A 20,949-nucleotide genomic window follows, 5' to 3' on the forward strand; every position below is an offset into this window, starting at 1 on the left:
AAGTATATATATTAGACTTAACAGGAATTATCCAGTTGGTGAATAGAAAGTCAGTCACAATTTCTATCAGATTGCAGCAGTCAGATTAGCAGTTTGGTGTTTCTCTTATTCTCAGGTCATGCTAATGTTATTTGCTGTAGTCATACACATGACGTTCATCACAGGACCCTCTTGCAAAGGCTGAAATGGATCCCTTTGGGCTGGACTAACCAAATCCCACACAGGCTTGGGACAAAGCATTCCAAGTCACTGCAGAACTAGGGCCAGATGTGAACATGCGAGCCTGGACTTATAGCAGAGTGATTATTTGCCTGGGGGGTGGGGTGGGGCACCAGAAGGGTGACGGAGTGAGCAAACAAGGGGCCTCTATTTCCCTGAAGGCCGGCAGTACTGACAGTCACTCTGCAAATAGCTCACAGCGATAAAATGATATATTTTTATTGTTTCCAAGTTATGAATGCAATATTCCCCATTTACTATTTTTAATTCTGTGTAATGTTTTTTGGAAACACTGAAAATGGTCTTAATATTTATTGAAAGTAAGATGAGTCAAAAAAAAAAAAAACACTAATCCACCTGTGTTAAACCATGCTAAGCTTGTGTGCATATGTGGTGTGTGAGCCAATCAGAGGAGAGGAGAATGTCCGGTAGAGGCAAAAAAAAATGCTGTCTTTGCAGGTACGATGTGGGCATGCAGACTGCAAAAGTCCACAGTATCCATGAAGATCCCTCTGTGCGTCAGCGCCATGCTTGCTCTTCCCGTCAGTTCATCTTGAAAGAGTCTCCTGTCATCATGGCCACAAACTCTAGGGGGCAAATTAAACGTTTTATTAACTGTGTTGGGAAAAAAAAGGTACGGTTTAAACTAGGCTATTAAATTAAGGAGAAAGAAGCACCACCTAGGAGCCAATCGCTTATCTCACTTCCCATTGGTTAATTTATTGCATCCTGCTGGGTAAAACCAATGACACTGTACAATAACCCCAGTCACTGTGGGTTTCCACGCCTCATTTCTCCACCTAATGCTGAAATAGATGTTCTGAAGACCAAGATGGCAAACTCATCTGCCTTCATTACCTTCATAATCTATGGTTCCGTCTCCATCCTTATCGGCCTCCTTCATCATCTGCTCTGCCTCTTCAGCATTCAGGGGCTCCCCGGCATTCATCAGGACGTACCTGAAATGTCACCGAGAGCCAGTAACCAACCTGAATCATCCCTGGAAAAACACAGTGCCCACCTGAGCCATTAGCCTCTCCACTGCTCTGTGTCCAAAACATTTGTCAGGTAGATATTATTAGCTCTGCTGTGCTGATGTAGCATCTGCTAATAGCCTCTTACCCACAGGCAAATGGTCCTCGGCTCATCGGAAAGGCTTATCGCAGTGCGGCCCATAGCCATCCGGCCATTAAACGCACTCTCAGCTTCCCCAGCCCAATACAATGCGATCAATTATTAAACGATATGAGAGTGAAGACGTCCACTGACATACTTAAGAGTGTCCCACTCGATGTATCCCTTGGCCTCTTTGTCAAAAACTCTGAAAGCTGCCCGTAGTTCCTCGTCCTGGTTCTTGGTCCGTTCGTGGTACAGTGCCATTAGGCCCAGGAACCTTTCGCAGTTGAAAATGCCTTTACCTGTAAAGGCAATACATATGCAAAGTTTGGACACACCTACCCATAGAAAAGTTTATTTCTACAATTCTCTATGTTTTAGAATAATTATAGAGATTAAAACTGTAAAACATCATGGAATTATGCACTGACAAAAAAATGCATTAAAATATTAAAAATGGTTAATTTGTTGGGGGGGGGGGTGCTCTTTGGATTGGGACTCAGAAGGCTATCGGTTCAAATCCCTTGGTCGGCAGAGTGATCCCACCATTGGTTACTTGAGCAAGGCCCTTAACCCTATTTTCTTCTCTCTTCTAGTGCTGACTAACGAACATCAACACAACTGGAAAAAAATTATATGAATGTCTCTGGCAGAGTACTCCGTTTAATTGCATTTGATATGCTACAGTACTTACTGTGCATTAGTATCTTGTAAAGTTGATTTGACTGCATTTGCGGTGCAGTCTTAACTAATTTAATGAGATCAATATAAATGTTTTATCAAACAGGCTACCATATCATGTGGACAAATGTGTTGCTTAATTTGGAGGTTGTATTATTTAGAGGAATTCACATATTACGCAATTCTGCTATGCAGAAGACCCTTCCGGAAAGCAAAGTGTCCTTCCTTTTCTCCTCAAATAATCGTCCATCTTCCAACATCTTCCGCAGTACAGAGGCACTATCAGCCTGCAGCTACACTCATAGTTGGGATTTCAGTTCATTGCAGGGAACATACATCCATACACTCACAATCACACTCTATGGGCAATTTATAGACACAAATTAGCCTAAACTGCATGCTTTTCAACTGTGGGAGAAAATGCAAACGACAGAAGAAGTATGTCCAAAGTCCACGCGCACAGAGTGAGGGCAGGTTTCGACCCCCAAACCAGTAGATACACCTCCTCTCATCGAGTCATGGCTACGTTAAATTACCCACTTTTTAGTTCACATCCTCTTATTTAGTTCTCATATATTGATTCACGAGGCCATTAAATGATACACAATGTAGTCATTTGAAATGCGTGAAAAGTGATTGGGATTGAGGGAGAAGTGATTTATGTTCCCAAAATTACAATACATGTTCCCAATACAAAGTAAGTGTAAGGAAAGATGGTTGAAGTAACGCCAGAACTGAAGTCTAACTGCGTAAGTATGACTGGGCCTTATGGCTTTCAGATGGTGGCTACATTATTACCAGCAGTTCCTCCAACAAGAAGGCTGACGCAGTGCCTCTGTGTGTAGGACCTCAGCAGTGTGCATGTGATGCACTTTAATGGATCCCAGTTTCATCCCACACTCCTAAGACGTGGTTAGGTGCCCTGTGACGAGTTGGCATCCTGCCCGCGGTATTCACCTGCCTTGTGACCTGCGCTTCCTGCCTTGTGCTTCAGGCTCTCTGCAACCCCGGACTGGATAATTAGTTGAAGGATATTTCTCCGGATACCTAAGGCTTCACCAGTTTCAATCTACAAGTTTAGGGGTGATAGCTATTTTAGACGTCACTGCAGGCAACAGTCACAGTCGATGGCAGTTGCTATAGTGACAGACTTTCGCTTGCATTACCGCAACCATGTGTACGTTTTAGGATCCAGAAGGGACTTATATCATTATCATACAGTGATATTTTGCAAACAAGATATAAAACACTGAAAACATTCCTCTTCTGTCTCTTTAAGGATGTTTTCAGAATTTGTCCCTTAGGTGTAACATGTTATCCCCATTGTGTTGAGAACATAAGTCATTCGTTCCGTGACTAGATATATGTCTCTCTATATGCATCGATTTCGCTATGTGATTGATTATGACACATAGAGACATATGTCTATATATTTCGGTACGGGTTGGTCATATGTTGTCTGTTCAATTATAGGCTCGGTATGACTTGGCTACATATTTGAACATGCTGATTTGTTGTAGTTTAATCGTTATTCTCCTTTTAAAGTACAACCTCCAGTTGTTCCGCTACACCACACTACACGTATCGCGTGTGATGTGACTGGAGCCCCCGGGGGGAGACGCACCGTCCTTGTCCACGTCTTTGGCCATTTGACTGAGCTCGCGCTTGGTGGGGTTGATCCCCATCAGGCTCATGAGGCGCTCCAGCTCCTGCGTCTTCACGTCCCCGTTGCCCTCCTCATCGAACATCTCAAACACCCCTTTATACTCCGCGATCTGCTCTTGGGTCAGAGTGCTCGCCTACGAACCAAGACAGCGGCATGTTCTCGTAAATATCACCAGAGAACGATATGCGGCTTACATGTTTTTAAATTGCCCTCCATAACTCGTGTATGTCACTATGTGTGTGTGTGTTTTGCGAATGACTCGCATCCTCTCCAAGAATAAGGGTGAATTTGGAAACGTTGGCAAATATTAAAGGGAAAATAGTCTGATTTTTAAAATTACAAATAAATGACAGTTCGATTGTAAGCTGAGCAATGGGGTATATTCAGGGGCGGATTAAGGTGTACAGAGGCCCCTAGGCTACAGTAGTCTGTGGGGCCCCCAACCCCACCCCCCTCCGTGCCAATGGGGGCCCCCTTGCAGGCTGGCACACGTGGGGCCCCTAGGCTTAAGCCATATCTAGCCTGTGCGTTAATCCGCCCCTGGGTATATTTGCACAGGTGCAAATACACAGGTAAGTTAAAGTGATCTAGCTACGTGGTACGCTCAGCACGTAGTATTATGGTAATTAAAAAGCAATTATAAGAAAGTATCATACATTAACTAATCATTTTCTCTTCAAGTATTTAATTAAATATTGATTGCATTTATTTTGTTTATGAAGCATAAGATTCTCTGCAGAAACGCTTGCCTCTGCTATTCTGTTCTCATCAGGAGAAGACAAATTGTGCAGCAAGTCAATTTTAAATCCTGCACAATCAAACAAAAAAGATAATTAGCTGCATCAGGGACGTCGGAGCGGTATTGATACCCATTGAGGGGGCCCAAAATCTACCGCCGGGGATCCGGTCGGCAAAGTCTACCGAGGGGATCCAGAATTTCTCCACAAAAGCACCTGGCTACGGCCGGGAGCTGCATGATTTTACATCTGCAAAATTCCCACGATTAAAACACTGTTCTCGGATTATTAACTTTCGATCACTTGGTAACTTGTCAATCGATCTTTGTGTTATAGGCTATGTTGTATAAGGCATATATTATATCATTATAAATAAATGCGCTTACAAAATTACTTTACATACTTTGTAATATATCAAGATGCGGAGGTTTACAAAAAAACAAACACATAAAATAAGGCAGCCCACTTACCATCTTGTCAGAGCCTCAGACTGCAATGACCCTCCACCAAAGCAGCAAATATCGGTCAGAAAGTAGATTCTGTTGTGCATTTTGAAAGACTGACGTTTCCCTTTGGGGTTTTGTATCCGCATGAGCCTTTTATGGCATTTAGGCGCATGCGATCCTATTTTTGGTGGAAATCAAATGGTACCCAGATGGACGCGTCGTCATGGGGGTATCGCTGTCTCATCCAGCATCTTAAAATAGTGAATGCGATGCGCTTGCTGGTTTTCACTACAACTCGTCCAGTGAAACGTCTATTAGCAATGTTTTATACGTATTATTTGCTATAACATCTTAATGCTGAATCACATGCCATCTGAAAATGTACTGAAGCACTTAAAAGTGAAATAATAATAATAAACAAATCAAGGTTGAAACAAATAAAAAAGCTTCAGAGTTTAGGGTGCTTGTGTAACTTCAGTCGACAGCAGTTATTCTCCATATGAGTAATAATAAGCATTTCTGAAAAGTTTATAGACGCACACCCATATCACTATAATAGATAAACTCCGATAGTTAATAATTAAGGGACGTCGTAATATAAACCCCTCTGGCTCAAGTGTACTTTCACCACAAAGTGTTTTCGCCATCAGATGTTTGGGAATTACGGTAAACAACTTCGGATCCCCCTGAGGATGGCTAAGTGCTCACAACTGCTCTACTCAACAGGTGTGCGTCTGTCCCATGTGAATCTCCGCGGCACACAACGCCTAATAAGGGACCACCGGCGGGCGGCTGTCCAGGGAATATGGCTCTAAATCAGGATGGTGTGGAAGCAGGTCTTCTAGGACGTGTGAGATCCGCTAAAAGATTAAAGGACAGCAAGTCTACATAGGAAGACTATCTCGGTTAGCAAAATTGGTGCCACTTTATAATAAGGCTATCAATATAAAAGGTTTATCAATGGTTTATAATCTGGTTATTAATTTGTTGTAACACTTTGTAAATTATTAATAAACAATTTTAAACAACATAACACAGTTTTCTTTTTATTAATGAGTTAATTACTACCATTTATAAGTGGCAAAAGGGAGCCTTATTGTAAAGTGGTACCGCAAAATTACGCTATATTTAACTAAAAAATTTTACGTAGGAGTCCAGGACATGTAGCCTATTTACGAATTTAGTTCTAAAGGTGCAAATTACAGAAATTCGCAAGATGGTGACGTAAGATAGCTCAAGAAATAAGAAAAAATATTAAACAATTATACTAAAACTAATTCGATTGTAAACTAATTTTATTTCGGAATGTTTGATTTTTTGTTGTTTTGTCGCCGCTTATTCTGAGGCAGTTTTGAATATTTAAAAAAATATTATCGCTAAAACAAATTTAAAAATGGATACCATTAGAGAAGAAGTGCAGCCAAAGTCTCTGTATGGTCTACATATTATTGGTGCATATTAAACAGAAAACCAGACTTTTTACTAATGAAAAAACAGTAGTTTCACAAGTTACTGCAGTTAATGATGGGAGACAAAAATGCAAGACCACACTTTAAAATTTTAGATGGAACTCGGATGACACATTTCAGTTCATACTCCGAGGTATCATCATTTGTTTATACTAATCACGGCTATCACGGTGCTACACCAGAACATGCACCATCACTGGTAACTCCCAAAAAAAAAAAAAAACGGTACCACGTCACATGACTTCCTAGGCCACGTGGCTGTGCTAGCGGCTGCGCAGTGCCCACCTTCCTGTGGAACGGAGTCGCCATGTTCAAAATATGGTATCTTTATTGTTCTCCATAATTTTTGTCCGCCGATGGAGTTTAAATAAAGAGCTGGAATATTTGAATAAGAATCAAGGTAAAGAAAGCAGAAATTCAGATTGTGTGGTGGAGGTTGGATCTGTACAGTTAGTGGTCCTGCTGGACAGAGTCACACATGAATTTTAAGCTTTAATATCGTGTCTGCGGTCCGTTCAGGACTTGTGTTGTAATTTAAGGGACGGGCATCGGATTTATGTGTTTATTCAGTGTTTGCTACTGTTTGACTAACTTTGAAATAGTACTCGGCTTTAATGGGTTTTGATTGAAAAATATCAGCTAACCACCTATCTGATATACAGTACCGTTGAGTAATTAATTTAAGACATTTTACTGTTAATTGACTGCATATTTATAGTAATTGTATTACTTGTTTGATGGAAAATTGATTATATTAACCGAATTTGTATATTTAACACTGATTAGATGAAGGTGCTATATGATTTGTGACCAGCTTATACTCGATCAACTATCCAGTTAATGTGTTCATCTTGTAAATTGTGGATGTTTCCTGTGAATAAAATTTTGAAAAAGCTGTTGTTCCTGATCACTTTTTTGAACAATATTTCCTTCTGTCGTATGAACGTCATATGATGAGAAACTGTAATGTTGTCACATTTTTCGGCAAACAGGAGACACGCTCACTCGTGATCCCGTTAGCTGATGTCTTGTTGCTGCCGCTTCGGAAAGTGTGATTTAAGCATCATCTCTCTGTGCTGTGCAGGTATCAATGGAACTGCCCAACTACAACAGGCAGCTGATGCAGCAGCTGCATGCCCTGCGCAAGGAGGGTCAGTTCTGTGACTGCACCATCTTGGTGGGTGATATTCCCCACCAGGCCCACAAGCTAGTTTTAGCCGCCTCCAGCCTGCTCTTCAAGTCCCTGCTGGAAAGCTCGGACAGTGTCTCCATAGACCCCGCCCTGGTGACCTCGCAGGAGTTCTCCAGCCTCCTGGAGATGGTCTACACAGGCAGGCTGCCACCCGGCAAGCACAACTTCACCCGGGTCATTGCCGCAGCTGACAGCCTGCAGATGTTCGATGTGGCCGTTGGGTGCAAGAACATCCTGGCCAGCCTCATGAGGCAACCAGCCGCAGCTCCAGCACCATCCCTGGTCCAAGTGCAGCCGAGGTCTACTGGGAACCAGGGGGCCTCCCCTACAGTGTCTGACCCAAACCAAAGACAGGACCCAGGAGTTTTGGAAGCCCCAGCACAGAGGGAGTTAGGGGCTGTGGAGTCTGAGGTACAGGGTGCTGTGAAAGTGTCCCAGCAGGTGGATCAGATGCTTTCCAGCCCTCCTCAGGATTCCTCCTCTGAAGATGCTCACCAGAAAGCCACAGACAAAGCAGGTAAGCGAGGGCTGCATGCCTCGTCTCCAGGCTTCGTGGCAGTTGCTGACGAACTGAAGTGTGTTTCTCTGCTTTCCACAGGTGCACCCTTTGTGTTCTTTCCATCTTATGCGTTATGCAGTTTGCGGCTGATATAGTGGGTGCATTTCAACCTCACCTCATTCCTTCTCCTCTCAGGCTTGCAGGACAGTTCAGAGAACCTGGAGCTTCTGACACAGAGCCAGGACAAGATCGCCAGGATTATTGGGGATGTCCAACTGTGGGTGAAGGCTGCCGAGATGTGGGAAGGCATTCCGGGTGTGGAGAAGAAGGCAAGCGTGGCGTTCTGTGGGCTTGGGGTTGGGTCTCGACAAGCTTTTCCAAAGTAAACATTAATCAGTACACAATTGTTTTATATCAGTATTCTACTTTTACCAGTAGCCTTTTATTAATCAATCATGTGCATGTTTTAAATAGCAATGATTATTCTGGAGCAGAGGTGTTGAAACTGTGGGGTCCTCCCCCCAGTGGGGTGCAAAGGAATTGGAGGGAGGGAGGGAGGGGGGGGGCAGATGAAGGGAAAAAAAACATAACGGGGCGTGGGGGGGTTGAGCAGGGGGCAGATCTATTTCAAAACTGAAATCTTCATTAATATTAAAAATATTGTGAACACGTTATATGACGCTAACAAAATAAAATAATTAAAATGCATAAATTAGGAAATGCGTACTGACTACATCAAACTCTTATAACTAGTAGCATAATGAAAGATAACAGCACCTTTCCCACTGTAAATGCTTACATACTTGGAAGAACCATGGAGAAATTTCTATCTGCTAGTAGTGTTAAAAGATTAATTATTAATTATAATAATTATTCATTAATTAATAATTAAAAGAAAATGTGATGGCAAAACAAGAGCAGCACGGTGCCACAGTGGTCAGCACTGTGACCTCGCACCTCTGGGACAGGGAATGAGTCTCCGCCGTGGCTCCGTGTTTGTGCAGTTTGCATGTTCTCCCCGTGTCCTCGTGGGGTTTCCCCACAAAAACATGCTGAGGTTAATTGGAGTTACCAGAGTGCCTGTAGGTCTGCATGTGTGAGTGAATTATGTGTGAGTCCTACGATTGGGTGGATCCCCATCCTGGGTTATTCCTGCCTTGTGCCCTGTGATGGACTGGCATCCCGTCCAGGGTGTCCCCTGCCTTGTGCCCTGTGATGGACTGGCATCCCGTCCAGGGTGTCCCCCTGTCTTGTGCCCCGTATTTTCTATGACCCTTGTCAAGCTAAAAGTTTCATATCATGTGCATAATATTTTGATCACTCTTGCTGTGCCTCCCTTCTTCCCAGGTGATCTTAGAATGCTGCAGAGGAGGCTCCCCCGGCCCCAGTGCCTTCCACAGGCTCCTGCACAGCGTGACGGAGGGCGGGGGCCTGTCGGCCCACACGCTGCTCTCGCTGCTCGGCCTCCTCAGGGAGCACCGGCCGGAGCTGGGCGCTGCGCTGGAGGGCCAGGCGGGACGCCAGGAAGAGGAGGACACCGCCATCAAGGATGCGGGTAAGCAGAGCGGACCCAGAGTGACATTGCCACCTCTTTCTCTGCAGAGATGGATAATTCAGATCCACATAATAAAAATGTATTTCGGGTTTAGGTGTGTTTAGGTATGTTAGCTCTCAAAAGTATGTAGATATGTGGACTGGAGGCGCTAATCACGTGCTTGGCAGAGTCTGGGTGGCACAAGCAGGTCAGTCACCATGGCGTCACTTGATGGGAGTCATACAGCAGCTCCAAGTCTAGACCTGGGTCAGGTTCTGGCTTCACTTAGATTAAGGACCTTGAGAGTCTCACATCCAGTGGAACAACTGCCCCCCCCCCCCCCAGCTGCCTACACTGCCAAGAGAGATGGGTTGTCAGTTTGCTGAACAGCCACGTGACACTCATTTATGGAAAAGATCATCCTTTAACTGATGAGGCGGTCTGGCGCCCTCTTGTGTTCATGTGACAGATGTGAATGATCAGGAGAGGCCGGGGCGTGGCTCTGTGCTGCTGGAGCATGCAGAGGAGCTGGCCGCCGCCCTGGCTGACATCGAGTCCCTGGGGGATCGGCTGACGGCGGCTGCAGGACGCTGCGCGGGGGGACGCATCACAGAGGTGAGGGTGGCGTCTGCGTGGACCCGCGACATCTTTGGCGCAGTACAGAAGCGGCAGTGCGACCCCATCTGTGCCCTGCCCCAGGTGGTGTCTGAGTGCTGCAGAAGTGGGACCCCCCGTGAGGTGGCCGCATGCCTGCTGGCTGCCGTGGGCCAATCAGAAGCAGGCCTGACCGAGGGCGACCTCATGCTACTGCTCCAAGAGCTCCAAGACAGCAGTCCCACACTGCAAGGTCTCCTAGCCCAGGAGGACCCCACAGGTGCCCAAAAATCATCTGTGCCATCAATGAAGAGCAGTAATGCAACTCTGAATATTATATTATAAAATATTTTATTTTATAATGCGCCTATATAGATCCAGGCTTTCCATCCGTCTTCCATAACTGCTTATAAAGTACAGAGTGGCAGGGAGCTGAGAATCTGTCCCAGAAAGCACAAGGCTGAGGATACAATGGGCGCTTATCTACATATGTGGGGAAAACTGCAGCGTGGTCTCTGGGTGGGATGGCAAGTAGGAAAACATGACCTGGGCACTTGGGCATAGGGAATGAGAGTAGAATTGGCACCATGTCATGGATAGGACTGAAGACTGCTTCTCCACTTGGGCAGATATGCTGTCTGGTTATTTCCTAATACCATCATGAAATATTTAAATCAGATGCCCCGTAGGGTATAGTAAAGGCAGCCCATCGACACATCAGTTACATGTATGTCACGCATGTGAATGATGATGGTGATGATGGTGTGGGCATCTACATTGCTAGGTGACCAGGAGGAATCAGACGGATCTGAGCTCTTGAGGAGGTACCGCAGAAGACTTTTGCAGGCTGTGTCTGACCCTCAGCTACTTCTGCATAGCTTGGAGACCATGACGGGGTTCCTTGCTGAAGACAGAGAGGTAGCAACTATTACCAAGAGAGATGATGGTTACGTGTGAAGTGTTGTGATGCTGCAATTTGTAACAAGTGTCAACTGGAAAACAGCCCCAGTGTTGCCTGCGCTCTTAGACTGCATTCTTCCTGTGTCTCCTGAGCTCCTTCCAAGTGATCAGCTTATTCCTGTGTTGCCTGTGCTCCCTCGGTCTGACCACCTTCTTGTGTTGCCTGTGCTCCCTTGGCATGACTGCGGTCTTTCAGTGTTGCCTGTGCTCCCTCAGTCTGACCTCCTTCTTCCTGTGTTGCCTGTGCTGCCTCGGTCTGACCGCATTCTTGCTGTGTTGCCTGTGCCCCCTCGGTCTGACCGCATTCTTCCTGTGTTGCCTGTGCTCCCTCGGTCTGACCGCATTCTTCTTGTGTTGCCTGTGCTCCCTCGTTCTGACCTCCTTCGTCCTGTGTTGCCTGTGCTCCCTTGGCATGACTGCGGTCTTTCAGTGTTGCCTGTGCTCCCTCGGTCTGACCGCATTCTTCCTGTGTTGCCTGTGCTCCCTCGGTCTGACCGCATTCTTCCTGTGTTGCCTGTGCTCCCTCGGTCTGACCGCATTCTTCCTGTGTTGCCTGTGCTCCCTCGGTCTGACCGCATTCTTCCTGTGTTGCCTGTGCTCCCTCGGTCTGACCGCATTCTTCCTGTGTTGCCTGTGCTCCCTCGGTCTGACAGCATTCTTCCTGTGTTGCCTGTGCTCCCTCGGTCTGACCGCATTCTTCCTGTGTTGCCTGTTTTCTTGCAGCGCGCCAAGGACCTGCTTCAGCAGGCCAGCAGCGCTCAGTGCCTGGATGGGCTACTGTCTGAGGCCCTAGAGGGAAGAAGCCTTTCATCGCTGTCTGTGTGGAGGCTGCTCTTCAGGGCAGCGGCTCAGGATGCCCCGCTGGAGGCCCTCATCCAGGAGGTCCGGGAGCAGCCAGGAGCACAGAGCCTCATTCAGGGTGGTGGGTTTCTGTGCTGAGGTCAGGTGAAGGTCAGCAATGGCCACATGGAGGTCGGCTGGAAAGAGTATAATTAAGGATTAAATCACCGCTATTTAGTGAGCTGTACTACAAGTACTACTCTATTCTTAGCAGTAGTACTGAAAGTACCAGAGAGGAGAGGTTGCCAATCAGTCAGTCACAATCAACAGATCGATCTTTCGTACATTCCTGGTCGATATCAATAATCAGCCATCACCTTCACGTTGCTGCATAAATTAACATGCTTCATTGTGCGTCATCAAGTTACCAGCTAACTTTATTAGTGTACTCTGGTCGCCGACGTGTCGACTACGAGCTGCCAGTGGCCACAAGGAGCATTTTTATATGAATCCCAACCTTACCCCCCCGCACCCCCTATTGACAGCTTTTAACCTGGCCCCCCCTAGATTATTGTTTTAGTACCTGTCCCTGTAAAAAAAGATTGGAGTCCACGGGTTAAAGACCTGGGGGGAGTTAATGCTTCGGATTCCTCCTTTCAGCGATGGACCCAGAAAGCCTCCATGTTGACCTGCTGCTGAAGCACAAGGCCCTGATCCTGCAGGTCCCGGGGCAGCTGGCCGTTCTGGAGGCAGGGCTACGGGTGGCCGAGGACCCCCCAGAGGAGATCCCCGAGGTATGCCTGCGATGTTAGCGGCGCTCGCCCCCCTCCTAGGCCCCTCCGGCGGCCTGACTGTTCCTCACCCTCGCAGTTTCTCAGCGCCTGCGGTTCCCAGGAGGGGAGCCCGTCTGTGGGTGACGTCCTGGTCCGGGTGCTGGAGCAGAAGCAGCTCTGCGCTCAGACTTTCTGCAGGCTGCTGTCCCTCAACCGGCAGAGCCTGCCGCTGCTGGAGCCGCTCTTCCAGGACCTGGAGCGGGCCGGTGAGTCATGCGGCTGCCTGTCCCTTGGCTGATAAATGCTAATGTGTTTTACAGCAGTCACTATTACGGCATTAAATTCGATTAAAATAACAAAAACGCATTGATCAGAATTTCATCAGTTCTGTGGAAGCACTGCACATTAAAAGTGAATGAAAATGAAGTAATCTGTAAGTGGTGCAAAGCAGAACATGAACACCACAGCATGACATCATCTTAAAAGACGGCATTCAGGTTTGACGGACGTGCCCAATAATGAGAGGTTTAGCCATATGGCGCTTCTCCAGTGTCACCAAGAACCGAGCCGTAATTGACGTTTTTCCTCTGTAAATTATCTTACCTGCACTGAGATTACTTACTGTGCTACCTACCTGCAGGCTTAAAAACGTGACCAAACCAAGCCGATTGCATCACAATCTGATTAGTCAAAATGCACAGAGGAACCTGTATTATTCTTCGATATACATGAATTATCCGAAGGAAAAGAAGGGAATATTCTGTATATTATTTATGATTGGTAGCATCACACATTGCAGAGCACCAGCGCATTCCCGTTAGCTTGGAAGATTTCCAACCATCTACTGTAAATAAGAACATTAGAACTATACAAACGAGAGGAGGCCATTCGGCCCATCAAGCTCGCTTGGGGAGAACTTAACTAATAGCTCAGAGTTGTTAAAATCTTATCTAGCTCTGATTTAAAGGAACCCAAGGATTCAGCTTGCACTACGTTATCAGGAAGACTATTCCATACTCTGACTACACGCTGTGTAAAGAAGTGCTTCCTTAAATCCAGTTTGAAATGTTCTCCCGCTAATTTCCACCTATGGCCACGAGTTCTTGTATTTGAACTAATGCTGAAGTAACTATTCGGTTGAACAGCATCCAAACCTGTTAGAATCTTATAGACCTGGATCATGTCCCCCCTCAGTCTCCTTTGCTTGAGGCTGAACAGATTTAGCTCAAATAACCTTTCCTCGTATGACATTCCTCTAAGACCAGGAATCATTCTTGTGGCCCTACGCTGCACCTTTTCTAAGGCCGCTATGTCCTTTTTAAGATATGGTGACCAAACCTGTACACAATATTCTAGGTGAGGTCTCACCAAGGAATTGTATAATCTTAGCATTACCTCCCTTGACTTAAACTCCACACACCTGGAGATATACCCCAACATCCTATTGGCCTTTTTTATTGCTTCCCCACACTGGCGAGAATGAGACATGGAAGCATCAACATACACACCAACGTCTTTCTCATAATCAGCTACCTTTATTTCAGTAGGTCCCATAAAATACCTGTACTTTATATTTCTGCTCCCTACATGGAGTACCTTACATTTGTCTATGTTAAATTTCATCTGCCAGGTGTCAGCCCAGTCACTAATTAAATTAAGATCCCGCTGTAGCTGCTGAGCCGCTAGTTCAGTATCTGCTACACCACCCACCTTGGTGTCATCTGCAAATTTCACCAGTTTACTGTATATATTGGTGTCTATATCATTTATGTAAATTAGGAACAAAAGTGGTCCTAAAATTGAACCCTGCGGTACCCCACTATGAACGCAGGCCCACTGTGACATCGAGCCTCTTATAAGAACATAAGAACATAAGAACATAAGAACTATACAAACGAGAGGAGGCCATTCGGCCCATCGAGCTCGCTTGGGGAGAACTTAACTAATAGCTCAGAGTTGTTAAAATCTTATCTAGCTCTGATTTAAAGGAACCCAAGGATTCAGCTTGCACTACGTTATCAGGAAGACTATTCCATACTCTGACTACACGCTGTGTAAAGAAGTGCTTCCTTAAATCCAGTTTGAAATGTTCTCCCGCTAATTTCCACCTATGGCCACGAGTTCTTGTATTTGAACTAATGCTGAAGTAACTATTCGGTTGAACAGCATCCAAACCTGTTAGAATCTTATAGACCTGGATCATGTCCCCCCTCAGTCTCCTTTGCTTGAGGCTGAACAGATTTAGCTCAAATAACCTTTCCTCGTATGACATTCCTCTAAGACCAGGAATCATTCTTGTGGCCCTACGCTGCACCTTTTCTAAGGCCGCTATGTCCTTTTTAAGATATGGTGACCAAACCTGTACACAATATTCTAGGTGAGGTCTCACCAAGGAATTGTATAATCTTAGCATTACCTCCCTTGACTTAAACTCCACACACCTGGAGATGTACCCCAACATCCTATTGGCCTTTTTTATTGCTTCCCCACACTGGCGAGAATGAGACATGGAAGCATCAACATACACACCAAGGTCTTTCTCATAATCAGCTACCTTTATTTCAGTAGGTCCCATAAAATACCTGTACTTTATATTTCTGCTCCCTACATGGAGTACCTTACATTTGTCTATGTTAAATTTCATCTGCCAGGTGTCAGCCCAGTCACTAATTAAATTAAGATCCCGCTGTAGCTGCTGAGCCGCTAGTTCAGTATCTGCTACACCACCCACCTTGGTGTCATCTGCAAATTTCACCAGTTTACTGTATATATTGGTGTCTATATCATTTATGTAAATTAGGAACAAAAGTGGTCCTAAAATTGAACCCTGCGGTACCCCACTATGAACGCAGGCCCACTGTGACATCGAGCCTCTTATAACTACTCGCTGCTTCCTATCCGTTAACCAGTTATCAATCCAAGTCGCTACAGTTCCTAAAATACCTGTCGCTTTGAGTTTAAGTGAGAGCCTCTTGTGGGGAACAACATCAAAAGCCTTTTGGAAATCTAAATAGATGACATCATAGGCCTTCTTATCATCAACTTCCTGAGTAGCTTCCTCAAAAAACTCCAACAGATTTGTTAAACAGGATCTACCTCTCCTAAATCCATGCTGGCTATCCCTCAAAATGTTATTTGAGTCCAGGTAATCTACCATTTTCTCTTTGATTATAGCCTCCATAACTTTACCAGTTATACAAGTTAGACTGATTGGCCTATAGTTTGACAAATTACTTCTATCCCCTTTTTTGAAAATGGGCGTTATGTTGGCATGCTTCCAATCAGAAGGTACCACACCTTCAGATAAGGATTTTTGAAACAGTAATGTTAAGGGTCGGCAAATAATATCCCTCATCTCTTTTAACACTATAGGTAAGATGCCATCAGGGCCCTGTGATTTATTTATTTTGAGCTTAGCTAGGCTTTGCAAAACATCAGCTTCAGTTATATATATATTAGTTATAGACGATAAATAGTACTACAGAACAGCTGAACGGAATGGGTTCTTAATGTTAATTCCACCAACGTTCGATGCTAGTGGAATTAGCATAAGATGGAGTTTCTCACAGACACGCTAGCGGAAATTAGCACATAGTAAACCCACAATGTACACCATGTGAACAGTAAATAAGCATCTCTTCGCTCACGGCAGCAACCCGGCAGCACCTTTACCGAGCCGACCGTCCTGCAGTGGAAAACTGAAGCGAGCTGGAACCGCTCTGTAACTAGTCTCTCCTTGGTTGCTGTATTACAGTGGAAAAACGCCAATAGATGACTATAAGCAGTGTGTCCTTTAGCCTCTTGGAATAGCAGAACCTGTCCTTGTCATTAATTTGATTTAAATTCATGCTAATCCTCTTTCATGCTAACTAGCTGAAGGCTAGTACAATTTGAGATGTGATCTAGAGGTGATCTACTGGTGAGCTGCCATGTCTTAACTCGCGACACTCTGCTCCCAGGTGAAGAGGCGGAGCCGACGGATGCGGCCGACCCCTCCCAGGAGGCGGAGTCACAGGTGGGCGACGCACAGCAGCCCAAGGCCAGCAGGAAGCGGGCGGCGGCCAAGCAGTGCTTCTGCCAGTGGTGCGGCAAGGCCTTCGCCTTCCGCTGCCGCATGGAGGTGCACCGCAAGCGCTGCCGCCTGTCGCAGGAGGCCAGCCAGCGGTGCCCTCGCTGTGCTCTGGAGCTGCCCACGCCCCACGCCCTGCAGCAGCACCTGGCAGAGGCGCACGAGGACCAGCCCCGCCGGAAGAGGAGGAAGCAGGAGTCGGTGGCCTGTGACCTCTGCGGCAAGACCTTCGCCCACCCCTCAGGTCTTATGGCTCTTGTGAAAGGATGCGTCACTCAGATGCTGATACCCCTGATACCCCCTAATACCCCAGGTGGGAGATCACATGACTCATCATCAACCCCCCCCCCACCCCCCCCCCCTACAGGCATGCTGTACCACAAGCGCACCGACCACTTTGATGAGAAGCCGTACGCGTGCAAGGAGTGCGGAGCCAAGTTCGCCGCCAACTCGTCCCTGAAGAACCACCAGCGCCTGCACACGGGCGAGAGGCCCTTCCACTGCCGACACTGCGACATGAGCTTCAGCCAGGCCGCTGCCCTCTCCTACCACACCAAGAAGAAGCACTCTGAGGGTACAGCCACCAGGGGGCGCTGCTGCTTCTTGACATAAGGTTACCTGGGAGATGGCCGTCAACGTACTTGTTTCTCTCCCCCCCCCAGGTAAAATGTACGCCTGTCAGTACTGCGAGGCGCTGTTCGCCCAGTCCATAGAGCTGACGCGGCACGTGCGTACCCACACCGGGGACAAGCCTTATGTCTGCCGCGAGTGTGGCAAGGGCTTTAGCCAGGCCAATGGGCTGTCCGTCCACCTGCACACCTTCCACAGTGAGTCACATGACCTCCTGCTTGTACTCCACTCCTGTTGTCTCGGGCCAGATATTTACCAGAATCTCCACCCCCCCCCCTCCCCAGACATTGCTGACCCCCATGACTGTCAGAAGTGCCGGATGAGCTTTTCCTCTCTGGAGGAGCACAGGAAGCACATCCAGGAGTGCCACCCCAAAGAGTACCACCGGTGTGACATGTGCAACAAGATCTTCAACAGCGCCGCCCTGCTGGAGAAGCACATGGTCTCCCACGTCGGGGGCAAGCCCTACAGTTGCAAGATTTGCCACAAGGCATATCAGGTTAGGGTCAGTGTGGGCTCAGGTCTGCCCAGTAACATCCTGGATGCAAGACAAAAAGAAATGATTTTAAACTATTATAATTTTGGGGTGGGCGGTAGTGTAGTACAGCCGCCTCACTTGGGTTTTGGAGTCAGTTCTTACCCCTGCTCTGTGTGTGTGTGTGTGTGTGTGTGAGAGAGAGAGAGTTTATGCTCCCCATGTCCAAAGACATTCTGTTAGGTAGACGGGTATCTCTAAATTCCCATGGTGCAGGAATGTGTGCCCTGTGATGGCCTGACATCCCATGCAGGTGTTCGTCTAATGCAGGTGTTCATCTAATGCAGGTGTTCATCCCATGCAGGGTGAGGGTGTTCATCCCATTCAGGGTGTTCGTCTAATGCAGGTGTTCACCCATGCAGGGTGTTCATCCCATGCAGGGTCAGGGTGTTCATCCCACTCAGGGTGTTCATCCCACGCAGGGTGTTCATCCCATGCAGGGTGAGGGTGTTCATCCCATTCATGGTGTTCGTCTAATGCAGGTGTTCACCCATGCAGGGTGTTCATCCCATGCAGGCTGAGGGTGTTCATCCCATTCAGGGTGTTCATCCCACTCAGGGTGCTCATCCCACACAGGGTGTTCATCCCATTCAGGGTGTTCATCCCATGCAGGGTGTTCATCTCATGCAGGGTGAGGGTGTTCATCCCATGCAGGGTGTTCATCCCATGCAGGGTGTTCATCCCATGCAGGGTGAGGGTGCTCATCCCATTCAGGGTGTTCATCCCATGCAGGGTGTTCATCCCATTCAGGGTGAGGGTGTTCATCCCATTCAGGGTGAGGGTGTTCATCCCATTCAGGGTGTTCATCCCATGCAGGGTGAGGGTGTTCATCCCATTCAGGGTGTTCATCCCATGCAGGGTGTTCATCCCATGCAGGGTGTTCCCATTACCTGTGCCTCCAGAGTCAGGCTGCAGGCTCTGCCTGACCATGTACTGGATAAGGAGATATTTTTATTAGATGAAATATGATTGTATTTGGAGAATACACAAAAGACTTGAGGGCTATTCCACAAAGCAGGATTTCCCAGTTAGCTGGATAACTTAAGCCAATCATGAAGACTGGCCAATAGGAAGAGAGGTAACAGACATTCCTATTGGACAATCCTTACATTTGGCATAAGCCTGGCTAATGAAGAAATCCTGCTTTGTGGAATAACCCCCCAGGTAGGTACTTCATTTACGCTGTGTGTTTGTAGTTAACCTAAAGTACATATAAAATATGAAGTGTTTCCTAGTTGCGGAAGCTCTTTCAAGTGGATGTTTGTCTTTGTCCTTCTGCTACATGAAGCAACTTTCAGGCCTGTGGTACCACAACCGCACCGCGCACCTCGACGTGCTTGGGGCCCAGGGCAGCCGGGGCCTCAAGTCCCTCTTCCAGTGTCCGGCCTGCAGCAGGGCCTTTTCCAGCAGCGCCACCCTGCTCAAGCACCAGCGTGCCGAGCACCCAGGTAGGCCTCTTTCTCGGCCACTAGGCCACCGTGCCGTTTCTGCAGCCCAACGGGGCTCCTCTGTGTTTATTGCCATCTGCAGACTCCTCTTCTATCCACCAGAGGGCGTGCTTGAATGTGAGGAATGCAAGGATACTTTCCCGGATCTGGACGCACTGGTGGCCCATAAGAAGGAGAAGCACTCGGGTAAACGGCGCATTTCAGGGGGGAGAGGCTGACGCTGGCATGGGGGTGGGATCTATCTGATACGGGAGGAGGTGATTGGAGGAAATGCGGGAGGGGTTTATAACATGGGTGGGGCTTATCGCATGCTGTGGGAGGGGATTAGACTTCACAGGGGCTTTATATTGCACTATGGGATGGAATCTGTGCAGTGCAATAGTAAAAGCACATCTGTGATACACGCACTGCTAACCATGTGCCTTTGTCTATTACGTTGGTGTACAGAGTTCCACCAGTGCCCGTACTGCCCCAGCTCTCACACCTCTGCGGCCGACTTGCAGCAGCATCTCTGCGCTCAGCACTTCAGCCAGGAGGGGGAGCTGTTTGGCTGTGCACACTGCGACCTGCTCTTCCCCTCACAGCTGGAGCTACAGGAGCACTTTCTCTCTCACCACACTGAGGCGCTGTCTGACGAATCCCAGGTCTCCGCCACCCAAATGGTAACCCACGATCCTAGTTTCGTAGCCTCGTTAACTTCAGTTCCCAGTAGTTTTCTTAAGTGCTTCTGGGATAGCAGAGAGTGCTAAGTCTAGTATTAGCTTCTACTACAAGTGAACCATAACAGTGTGTCTGGTTTCACTGCTTGGGCTGATCCTCCCATCTTACTTAAAGTTTCACATGTGACTTCTGTGTTGAAGCTAATGAAAATTCAGTGGAGACGTTTCTCACCTGTGCAGGTAATCCAGGCTGAGGAGGCCCCCAGTGGCCAGCAGCAGGTAATCGCCCTGGACCAATCACAGCTTAGCGGCTCCCAGGTCTACGTGGCGCTGACAGACACAGAAGGTGGAGCAGCAGGCTCTGAGATAGTGGCAGTCAACATGGAGGATCTGCTGGACGGCACGGTCACCTTCATCTGCGGGGAGAGCCAGTGAGCTTGGCCGCTTGGTTTCCCCGGCACTTCTCATTGGTGGGGAGGTGTGTCAATCTACCCACTGTGTCACTGGTCATTGGTGAATTGGACGGGTGCTCTGTTCTTTCCCGCCCCCATAATATATGCGCAGTAAAGCTGACTGACTGTAGAAAGCCGCTGCAGCTCATATCCGTTTTCCGCCCACCACTGTTTCCCTGGTTTGTGCTCATGCTCCCAGGGAAGGGTGTGGACATCAAGGGCCCAAGTATGACCTCTGACCCCCACAGGTGACGTCGGCCTCTGATTCTGTGAAACTCCCGACTGCTTTTCTCTGCTGGACCCACACATCCATTCTCACCACCCAACCATCCCATTATTTATTAATTTGCATTTTAATGCATCTGTGACCTTTCTATGAGAATTTAAATAAATATGACTAATTTAAATAACACTGTCTGTCCAATTCTGTGCCGAAGTCTCCCTGACCACTGCAACTGAAGGTCTGGTTATGCTGACATGCTGTTGCACA

At 47.2% G+C, this 20,949-nt stretch overlaps 2 protein-coding genes across 2 annotated transcripts; one reads left to right on the forward strand and one right to left on the reverse strand.

Moving 5' to 3' along the window:
* Positions 1-413: 413 nt before the first annotated feature.
* Positions 414-6,404, reverse strand: LOC111858903 (calglandulin). Its single transcript, XM_023841094.2, has 5 exons — positions 4,890-6,404; positions 3,641-3,815; positions 1,493-1,637; positions 1,078-1,178; positions 414-806 (listed from the first exon to the last, which is right to left on the reverse strand). Exons 1-5 carry the CDS (start codon positions 4,890-4,892, stop codon positions 763-765), a joined length of 468 nt encoding a protein of 155 aa, XP_023696862.1. The 5' UTR covers positions 4,893-6,404; the 3' UTR covers positions 414-762.
* A 140-nt stretch (positions 6,405-6,544) lies between these two features.
* zbtb40 (zinc finger and BTB domain containing 40) lies at positions 6,545-20,869 on the forward strand. Its single transcript, XM_023841092.2, has 18 exons — positions 6,545-6,734; positions 7,419-8,043; positions 8,221-8,354; positions 9,373-9,580; positions 10,029-10,174; positions 10,259-10,433; positions 10,938-11,071; positions 11,837-12,035; positions 12,554-12,687; positions 12,764-12,932; positions 16,626-16,979; positions 17,103-17,309; positions 17,398-17,562; positions 17,650-17,864; positions 19,189-19,348; positions 19,451-19,534; positions 19,796-20,010; positions 20,248-20,869. The coding sequence occupies exons 2-18, from the start codon at positions 7,425-7,427 to the stop codon at positions 20,440-20,442; spliced, it is 3,513 nt and encodes a 1,170-aa protein (XP_023696860.2). The 5' UTR covers positions 6,545-6,734; positions 7,419-7,424; the 3' UTR covers positions 20,443-20,869.
* Positions 20,870-20,949: the final 80 nt, after the last annotated feature.

Source organism: Paramormyrops kingsleyae, chromosome 8 (assembly GCF_048594095.1).
Source record: "Paramormyrops kingsleyae isolate MSU_618 chromosome 8, PKINGS_0.4, whole genome shotgun sequence".
Lineage (NCBI taxonomy): Eukaryota > Metazoa > Chordata > Actinopteri > Osteoglossiformes > Mormyridae > Paramormyrops > Paramormyrops kingsleyae.